This window comes from Cariama cristata, unplaced genomic scaffold (genome assembly GCF_000690535.1).
Source record: "Cariama cristata isolate BGI_N322 unplaced genomic scaffold, ASM69053v1 scaffold7951, whole genome shotgun sequence".
NCBI lineage: Eukaryota > Metazoa > Chordata > Aves > Cariamiformes > Cariamidae > Cariama > Cariama cristata.
Window position 1 is genome coordinate 71,241 of NW_009597509.1, and position 10,569 is coordinate 81,809.

The 10,569-nt window shown below is 45.5% G+C and overlaps 1 protein-coding gene across 1 annotated transcript in view; it reads left to right on the forward strand.

The window, feature by feature from the left end:
* LOC104168342 (E3 ubiquitin-protein ligase MARCH4-like) overlaps positions 1-10,090 on the forward strand; it is a 56,878-nt gene extending 46,788 nt beyond the window's left edge. Inside the window, exon 5 of the mRNA XM_009708911.1 lies at positions 9,475-10,090. Coding sequence (XP_009707213.1) covers positions 9,475-9,836 — 362 coding nt within the window. The 3' untranslated portion in view covers positions 9,837-10,090. The remainder of the gene's footprint in view (positions 1-9,474) is intronic.
* The last annotated feature ends 479 nt before the right edge of the window (positions 10,091-10,569 follow it).

Sequence of the window (10,569 nt, forward strand, 5' to 3'; positions counted from 1 at the left end):
CTGCCTCCTTTCCCTGGCCCCCCATGCTCTGCCCCAGGGTGGCAGGCAGCAAGGTCTGCCATGATCACTCACCCGGTGCAGCAGCAACTGTGGGGACCCTCTGAGATGCCGGCATGCTGGATCTCTCTCCAACCCGGCAGGGCTCTTGCTGAGTCTGGGTGTGGGTGTTAAGGCTGCAGAGAGCTTGGGGTGTAGTGTAACCACCTGCCGAGATGGGACCTGCCGCTCCTGTTGCTCTGCCAGATGGAGCAGAGGAGGCAGGGAAGGAGAAGGGCTCTTGCTACTTCTTTTTTTTTTTTTTTCGGTGGGGGGGTGGTCCTGGCCCAGTTGGGGCTGAGGGAGCTTAGAGGCAGAGCCGTCCTTGAACCCCAGCTTGCATGAGGGGAGACAAGCTGTAATAAACACAAGGTTTGCTGGTTAGTCAGCAATTGAAGGCTTGGGGGCCAGCCTGTTTGTGCTGTTAATAACCCAAAATGGAAGAGTCCATACCTCCATAAAATACATCCCCAAGACAGCTGGGAGCAGATTTTCTGCATATGCTGGTGGGGACTCTGCCCAGGCCATGAAGGTCTCACCCTTTGAGGGGCTCAGTTTCAGTTTTGCTGGAGTCATGGCCCCTGTGGCCTAAGGAGATCCAAGTGTGGCATACACATCGCTGTGAAAGCTGCCTGCTCGTGGAGCCCTGTTATAGCAAATGCACTGAAAGGGTGATGAGCAGAAGAAGGAGTGTTTTGTCTTCCCCAGACCCATGGGCTCCACGATGACACATGTCATCCAGTGATTAACAGCACTCAACAGGGTCCAGCCCTGCAGCCATCCCAGTTCTGCCAAGCCAAAACACAGTCCAGATTCGTACATATTTGATCAGTTCTTTAGATATTAAAAAATGTGCATGGAGAATCATTGATAATAAAATGCCTGATTATAATCAGCTAATTATTTTTTCCATATGCTAAGCATTCACTCAAGCGCTAATCATTATGAATACATTTTCAATTTATACTATATGGCATTCAATGCTGGTGATTGCTAAGCTTGCACACCCTCCTTGTACAGTTCCAGCATTATTCAGAGTAGACCTTTGCTAGATGTCCTGTGGACTAGAGACATCCTGCTCACTGGTCCAGTGTCTTGCAACTACCAGAAACATCTAAAGGACAGCACCAGAGGTTCCAGGTCATACATTACCTGAACTTCTGTATGCAGGGTAGACTGTCCATTAAGGTCTTGAAACATTCTGGAGACAAATTTATATTTTGGAAAGTGGAGGTGACAGTTACGAAGGAGTCTAAACTTACTATTTGATTTCACCAGAGCGCAAAGAATCCCTGAAAATCTGAGTGTAGCGGTAGTCTGTATGAAAAGTGCTTGTGCGATGAAAGCATTCCTGAGCTGAAGAAAAGGATGATGTGAGGATAATGGACTCCAGAAAAGCATCGGCGGCAGCAGCCTCAGGGGACCAGTGCAGGGAGCATCTCTTGGGAGGGGAATCTGAAGGATAAAAGAGCTGCGAACAGTTCGCGGCTGCCAAAAGGGATGATACTAAAGGCACAACAGCAAACTGTGCCTGTGCAGGGGAAAGCTCAGAAGCGTGGGAAGAGAGCACTGAGGCTGCGTCAGGAGCTCTTTGAGGATCCAAAATCAAAAGCTGCAATCACAAAAGGCAGAAAGAAGAGCCCACAACTAATGAAGAATCTCTAGAAATCACGCAGGCATGTGGAGCTGTCAAAGCTGAACCCCAGGATGACCATCCAGAGGTACAAAAGGCAACAAGAAATGGGTCCATAAGCATATGTAAAGTAAGAAGAAAAGGCAAGTCTAAGAGCTCAAATAATATTTGATACAGAAAGGGCCAAAGAGTTAAATGTTGCCTTTGTTTCAGTCTTCAAAACTTAACTAAAATAATTTTAATGAGGAGAAAGAAGCCCAGGGCAGAATCAGAACAGACTCAAAAGTATTCAAATGAGTTAGCTTTGTCCTTGTCAGCATGTCCTAATGAACTTCAGAGGAAGCTGCAGGAGCAGTCTCTGACCCATGAGCATTTCATCATCAGGACCTTGGGGAGGATGCAGGAGGTGCCAGGCGGCTGGGGAAATGCAAGCAGGGTACCTAGCTTTAAATATAATCTGTATCATTAAAGAAGGTAGGAACTGAGGATCAAGGAAATGAAGGGCAAGTCAGCTTAACTGATTCATAGAAAGATGTTATAATAATTTTTTAGCTAACCAATTGTTGAGCATGAGGGTTTAACTGTATCTAATTTGGGAGGGTATTTGTCCTAGTGGCTAAGGAGGAAGCAGTCAGTTTGATATGCCATGACCTGGGCAATGTGTTTGGTACTTTGCCTTAAGATTCTCCTAAAGAAACCAGGGAAATGTGGTCTAGATTAAATAGCTATAACACGGGTGTACAGCCAATCGAAAAACTGCTTTCTCAGTAGTTGTCAGTGGTGTACTGGAAACACAATTCAAGTAAGACTGTTTTGGACTCTGCTCTCTTCTGTATTTTTATTAGTGGCTTAGATAATGAAATAGGAAGTGCTGTTATAAAATTCACAGATGGCACCAAGCTTGGAAAGGCTGCAAGCACTTCAGAGGATCAGATCAGCATTTGAAATGATCTTGGCAAACTGGAGAAATCAACAAGATGGAGTTGAATAAAGAGAATTGCAAAGCGCTACCCTTAGGAAGAAGAAATCAGAATCCCAAACAGAAGCTGGACATGGGAGTCACACTGCCAAAGACAGCGATTCTGTGACATAGCAGTTTATTTCATCAGGGTATGGAAAAGAAGGTGGGGTTTACAGTGTTGATTCTGCACCTCTGCCGTGGGGACTGCACCCTCCTGGGGAGTTCACTTGCAGAAAAAGGGGGACGAAATTAAGAGGTTCTGGAGATGATAAACAGGAGTGAGGAGAGGGAGGGCATTACCTGATTCCCCACCTGGTCAACTCTGATGTTCACATCTCCCCTCCAAAATCAGCCCAAGTGCAGAGTCCCACTGGTGCCACAATGTTACTTTCAAGTACAAATCTACCTTTCCCCACTCCTTGGTTCACCCTCTTCCCCATTGCCTGAAGAGCACAGCTATGCAGCCTTGAGTCTCAGCCACTGGAGGATTTAAAGACGCTAGGTTGATTAAAGAACTTGTTGTATTCAGCTGGAACTGACCCTGCCACAGTGTGGAGGGATGCCAGATACTGGGTGCCTCTTTCCGAGTCCGTATTTCCTGGAAAAGGTCCCTCTGTCTCTCTTCTCCCAGTTTATCACTGAGGACTATCTTGCATCATGGATGAGGGATAAAGTACAGAGGATTGCACTGAAAAGCAGTATGGATTGGAAGGGTCCAGTGGAAGCTTGGTGACTCATGTCCCATGTACTGTAAGATACCTGTGAAGCTGGGGTGAGGCAGAGATTCATGGTTATTTCTAAAGTGCTTTTTGGAGTGGAGGGATCTCATGTGGACTATGAGAATTTGAGAAGTGGCAGGGCAGCCTGACTTGAGTAAATGCAGAGCGCAGAGCAAAAGTCTGTACGCTTTATTGTACTACACTAGAAACCTGTGGTTAGGGAGAATAAATGAGCCAAAAGAGACCATCTGTGGCTAGGAACAGCCCCTGCAGTGTGCAGAGCCCATCAGGGGAACATCACTCTCCTGGCTTTGTTTTTACACCCTTCCTTGTACTGTTGGCCACTGCTGGAGGCAGGATGCTGTGAGCCAGAACCCTTGTCTGAACCAATGCAGCCACTTTTCTGCTCTTAAGCAGCTAAGGATGGAGTATATAGGATGAGATTAAGGCACAGACGTAAGTGAGGGCTGAGCTGATGGAGCTTTGGAAACAAAAGTCGGGGAATTTGAGATTGCCACAAAAGATTAAAGAATTCACAGAAGAGGAGGGAAGGGTTTGTGTATGCATTGATGTCAACAGAGAGAAGGCCCAGCAATAAAGTGTCATCTCCCCACAGGATTGGTTTAGCTTGGCTTGAGCCACTGCTGCTGTGGATGCAAACATTAAGCTTTGATCACAGCTGCCATAATCTTCCCCTGACACCCAGCAATGAAAGCAACAGAAACAGGCTAAAGCATGGCAGCTGTCTGGCTGAGCTGAAACTGCGTTTGGAAATTAAATTGAAGGAGGAAAGTGGTGCTGAAGGTGGAAGCAAGAGGTGACTGCTCAGGTGGCAGGACAGGGGCTTTATGAGAAGCAGGACAGAATAACTGTCTGGAATGAACTGTGATTTTTCCTTCTGCAGATAATATGATTGTCAGTGCAGGGGTGGTGTACCACTCACTGCCAGCAGAAGGCTTGTTTTGGTGGTTTCTTTACTGGCAAATAGGAGAAACAGTTCCTGCCCCAAGAATTTACCTATCTCTTTCAAGAAAATGCATGCAAATGTTGGAATACGAGGAACATTACTTAGAGGCTGAAAGTCCTGGTGAAAAGATCATTTGGTGGCTGAGGTTGACAATGTGCATAAAGTGACTGCCTGTCATTTCTGGGAAATTTCTGCTCTAAAGTTGCCTTAAATTGGAGACTCACAACCACTTGGGTTAATCTCACAGGGTGGTGGTACACCAACTGATCCCCTCTTGCCCATCCAGAGGCACAAACACGGTGGTCCTTGTTACATCTGGGTTTTGCCCATCTTCTTCCAACAGCTCTTCTACCCATTAGGCTGAGGACCTCTCTCTTGACCAGTCTTGCTGCAGGCCCACTGATGGCAATGCACCTCTATCCCAACTAATTCCAAGAGACAAAGGGCCGCCCGCACACAGCCCATATCTGTCCACCCTTAGCACCAAGAACATTTCCTTGCACAGAGACTGCCCATGTGGATCATGATGTGGTGTGGCCAGGTATTGCAAGGCTCAGAGGAATCCTACAGTGACATGAGCCTTACCTCTGGGCCATGATACTCACCCTTGGTCATGCTCCCTTTTCTAACTCTTGCATTTTAAGAGTCCAGAAGCTCAGGGTTAGCTGTGGCAATCAGTAGAACATGGAAATTGTGTTCCATGCTGATTTCACCAGCACTAGCTCTGTTGCGGGCTGCATCTCAACCATCTGGAAAAGAAACAGTCCAGTTATTCTTGCTCTGGAGTGAAAACGAGAGTGAGGGTGGGGGTAAATGGAAGAGGTAAGTCTTTCTCCAGAGTCAGCAGTTGTCAGCTTGCTCTCCCAGATGCTGTGGGCATGCACTGATTGGGTATGCAGCTGCACGACACAACCCTTGCCTAGCTAACCTGTGTTGATGTTGCTTACCTCTTGCTGTAATTCCAATCTGGAACCAGGCTCTGTGCTCTTTGGGGCTGGGTCACTTACCGTGGTAGTTTTGCAGTGGTTAGGTGCTGGGTACTCTCCCATGTGTAATAAATAAAAGGAAGCATAAAATACCAGCGTAAGCAATGTGTACAGTTTTGGCAGGACCTATTGCCAAGGTATTGTTGTGTTTGCCTGCGCTGTGAAGCACAAAGCAGACCTCAGCCTTGGGAAGTAACCCCTGCACTCCGGATAATCGCTAGTCCCTCCTGGCTGGACTCTGCAGAGATCCACAGGGCTAACCATGATCTGACCCTCTACATGGACTCAATAATAATAACGCCACAAGAGAAAGAGAAAAAAAAGGCTAATATATGGAGAGAGTGAACACAGTGGAAAGGGATCGATATGGTTTCCTGTATATATTGTTCCAGATTCAGCATGTGTTAATTCAGAGCACTGCATTGGGTTAACCCTATCATGTTAGCTCAGAGACACTGTATCTTGTCCTGGGAACAGCACGACCACATCAATGTGACAATGCAAGCAGAGGCATTAGAAGTTTTTTTTGTAGATTTTGCTGTCAGGTTAAGGCCCCTGTCACATAATATGGGCTGTCTCCAGCTCCAGAGCCTTCTGGGAAATCTTTTCACAGTACAAGCCAGTGCATGTAGAAATGTCTAAGAATATAAGAATGACCAAGACTCCACCTAGCCAGCTGCCCTGTTCCCATCAATGGCCTCAAACAGACATAAGCGTGAAATAAGAACAAGACAAGTGTATATTATAGTTCCCCTGAATACTTCTTCCAGCATTCAATAATTTTCAGCTCAAGGAATTTCTTCTGACGCTGGGGCAGCCAGGTCTCTACCTGAGAAAAGGGGAATGAGAACAGCACATCTTCAGTGTCCATCTTCCATAGGAATTTCATTTCACCAGCACCACAAACAAGGGATTTCACAGACCAGGCAACAATCTGGACCAACAGGTTTTGCAGGAAACTCACAGAGATTTTCCTTCCGAAGAGGGTGGTTTTCACAAAGGATCCATTGAGAACAGATTTTTGAGATAAACTTGGGATGAGTGGAAAAGCACGAGGCCACTACCAGAATCCATCTGAAATTTTCATATAGACATTTCTGCATTGAAAAGAGAGAAGTGCACAAAGAGAGAAGTTCACACCAACCTGCTGTCTTCCCTACATACACAGGATTTGTCTTATGGAATAATTGTTTCTAGCTGGACACTTCTAGTTGAATACAGTTCTTCCTGAAGGATTTCCCACTTAAGTCTGGCCTTTAATTGGAAAGTTTCACCTCTGTAAACAAGAATGATCCTCCAGGGAGGGGTGTGTCTGGAAGGGGATGCACAGAGCTGAACACAGGAATTCCAATCCTAATTTTTCTCAGGCAGTCAAAATTCGTTTCGATGGGAGCATTAAGCATCCTGCAACTTGATATAACCGATGGACTCTTGCTCACTCCTGGCATTTACTCTTGCAAATGGATCACTGTTACTTCCGCCAGTCTGCCCACCCCTCCACTTGGTTCCTTTTTAATTTTACAGCTTCCTGAGCTTGACACTGGGAAATCGATAAGTAATTTAGAACCCAGTAAATACAGATGAAAACAAGTTATTTTGTACTTTTATAAATATTTGGAAACCAAAATTATCTAAGAAAACAGGTGCTCAGTTGACTCAGCAACCCATCCATCAGCATCACACAGTTAATTGCATAAGATCATAAACATTTATAATTAGAAGGCAAACAAACAAGAATTTTATAAACAGCCCTCTTGAATCAGGCTGCGCATTAAATATTTGTGATAGGGTAATTAAGAATAGATTTACAATCCTGGCTCAGTGTTTAATACTTCGGAGAATGGATATGATTCTATGGAGAAGGTTCTACAGCCAAGGAGAAAACATTTGATTTTGGCTCTTTTATCCAAGGCTTACGGTGGTCTCAGGGAAACATTGGCTCTGTCATTGATCAGAGTGGAATCTCATTCATTACAGATCAGACAGCTCATTTAAATATGTGTCTAATGTCCCTTGTCATGGGCTGATCCACTTCAGGCCTGCTTCAAAGCTCTGTCTCCTTGGCTGGATATGCAGGCTTTCCCTAAGTCCTTCTTTTTATGGTTGATGCTTTGATCAGAAGATGTCAGAATTCTCAACTGTGTTTCGAAGTAGGGAGGAAGAAACACATTTTTCTGTTATGACATCATGGTGTTTGGTTATGAAAAGCCAGCATCACTGCAGAATTACAGCTGTGCAATCTCAGTGGTCTGTGGGAAGCAGAGGGAAGATCTCTCTTGGAGTGTAGTGCCCAGCACCATTCCCTGTCCCAAAATAGCCAGATCTGCGTACTTAAACTGTCCAATGTAATTACTTCTACAGCCAGTAAGCAGGCTCAGTACCCCATTACAATGAATGTGAGAGTGCCCCTGAAGCTAATCTGTGATCATGTGAGCACGGCTTCTAGTTATGCTTAAAACCAGAGAGGCTAGAAACTCAATCTGTACTGAAGTTAGGGTTTAAACTCTGTAAAATCAGATGCAGAGCCTAAGAAACCAGGTGGGTGCATCCTATCAGTAACAGAGAGATCAGCCCTAAGGGCAGGATGACATTCAGATATTTTGGTTTTTGATATAGTACAGGTTTACTCCAGTGATTATGTGCTATCAAAAGCTAGAACAGTCTGAAAACGGTCGGTGAAGGGTAAAGCCATAACATTTGATTCATCAGGGATTGCCATAAATCACTTTATTCTGTGGTGACCATCATCTCCACACATTGCTGGTCGAGGCAACCTCTTTGTTTAGGCATGATTTCACTTCTTATTTCTTGCGGGTCTTTTGTTCTTTGCTCTTGTATTCATACATTTGCAGCAGGCAGGCAAGAGAGCTACTCTTCCTAAAAATGTTTCTGATAATATTGATCCTGACCAAGAATAGTGAAGCTGATGTATTAAGAACAGTGAAGGTATCCATGTGCTAACTCACCCAGTCCTGCCTGCTGGTCTGGCTTCAGTTACATGGGACAGAAAGACACTTTCTTAACAAACAGATTGCTGCAAAACAAGGAGACTCAGATCCCGCTTATTCTGCATAAATCCCACTCTCTAGCAAAGCTTGTTAATTATATTACAGCGTGCCAGCTAAGCCAGTCTACACAAGATGTTGCAGCTTCCTCCAGCCTCAGTGGAGAACACCACAGAGCTGCAATCACTGCTGGACCTAGTGCTTTCAAAGGGTCTAGCCAGAGCCTGGCAGCATCTGTTATTAAACAGAGCTTAATACTCAAGTACTGTAATCGTCTAAACAACTTCTAACATTATTTAATCTTTTAGTCCTCTTGCAAGGGTGAGGAGGACGCCAGAGACCACTGAGAAGTGAGTTAACCGCTGGGTGGAAGGGCCTAAGCTGCTCACTCTTTTTCAAATGTGGAGACCATTAGAAGCCAGGTGTCCTGCAGCCCAGTGCCATCCCCTGGACATCAGCCCTGGTATAGGCAGACAGGTAGCAGGACATATGCATTACGTGCATACTCAACGCACACACGGTGTAAACTCAACTGCCCTTGCTTTCAAGCGTGGCATTTTCTCCTTGGAGGGGAGCAATGACGTACGATGAGGTACCTGGCTCTGCAGATGAGCAAAACTTTGCCTAGGATGACAAATCATTTACAGGTATAGATAGACCCTTTTTTTGCTCGGTTGCTGCCCCTGGCCTCCATGTGCGTGGGGAGAGGCTTGGGCTGTGCACGCACACGACGGTGGTGCAGCAGACGTCACTGGCACGTCAGATCCAGTTACACCCCCTCCAAACACACGCCATTAGCTCGGTGAATCATGCCTGTGCAGCATGCAAAACTAGTCCAGTGATAGATAAACCTCGGGCACGTCTTGGTAAACAGATACTGTTTTGCTGTAAGAGCATAACTCACTCTGCTGCATTTACGATCCGTTTATTGATTGCTGAGATAAAGCTGTAATCCTTTTAATTCAGGGGAAAAGGGATCCAGCAGAGCAGGAGCACCAGTGCTCTGCCAGTCGGTAATTAAAACACATGATTTATCATTGAATAAGCACCAACTGAGGGAGAGCTGAGCTAACCAGCTAGCTGGGGGCAGGATGCTGGGATAGGTTTATGGTTCTTTCTAAAGTTTTGTTTCTGTTTTATGTTTATTTCTTTCCCCCTTCCCTCCAGGTCTAATAATACATGAAGGGCCCTCGGTTTACCGGATTTTTAAACGGTGGCAGGCGGTCAATCAGCAGTGGAAAGTGCTGAACTATGACAAAACAAAGGACATGGAGGAACAAAAAACAGGGACCAGGACAAATCAGCGTCCCTCCTCCCAAACCACCCACTCGTCCTCCACTGGTGGTACAGCCACTAACTCCGCGCCAGCCGACAGCGGGGCACGGGCTGCCGGCCATGCCACAGGCACCCTCTCTGACCACCACTGTGCTTACACCATCCTTCATATACTCAGCCACCTGAGGCCTCACGAACAGAGGAGTCAGTCTAGTAGTAACAGAGAGCTCGTCATGAGGGTCACGACGGTCTGAGCCGAGGAATTCAGGAGGCCTTAACACGAAGCGGAGGAGACAAAGAACTCATAAAGCAGAGGAGCATGGTGTGCCTTTTTCTTTCTCTTTCCTTTTCTTTTTTTCTTTTCCTTTTTTTTTTTTGTTCTCCTCTCCTTTTCTTTTTCGGTAACTGCACAAGGTGTAAGAGGCGGCACCTGGCCAGCTGAGGAAAAAAGCAGGTGGAGGGAGAGCTGCACACTCATGCTAAAGAGGTTGATGTTTTCCAGCCAGTTTAAAAAAAAAAAAAAGAAAAAAAAATTAAAAAAAAAAACAACACCACAAATCACAAAAAAAAACCAACAAAATAAGTGCAATACAGACTACAAACTGAGTAGGCAGAGTTCTGGGGAAGCAGAGGAACAGACGGTTTAGCATGTCTTAGAAATCTTACTACCTGGAATAGGTAACGCTCTGTACACACACACCCCTACACACATGCACGTGCACACAAACACAAACGCACACACACACAGTGTGAGATTTCTAAAAACAAGGAAGGGAACAAAATATTTGGAGTATTTTTATTTTCCAGACTGTGATTAACCAGGGCTATGAGTTGTTTTGTTTCATGAGTCACTCGGGAGCCTTGTTCAATTTACCATAAGATACCTGAAGTGAAATGGCTGGGGATTTTTTGGTATTGATTTACAGAGAGATTGAATCATCCCACCAAGAAAATCTAACAAAACCCAGGCATACCCAAATCTCACCA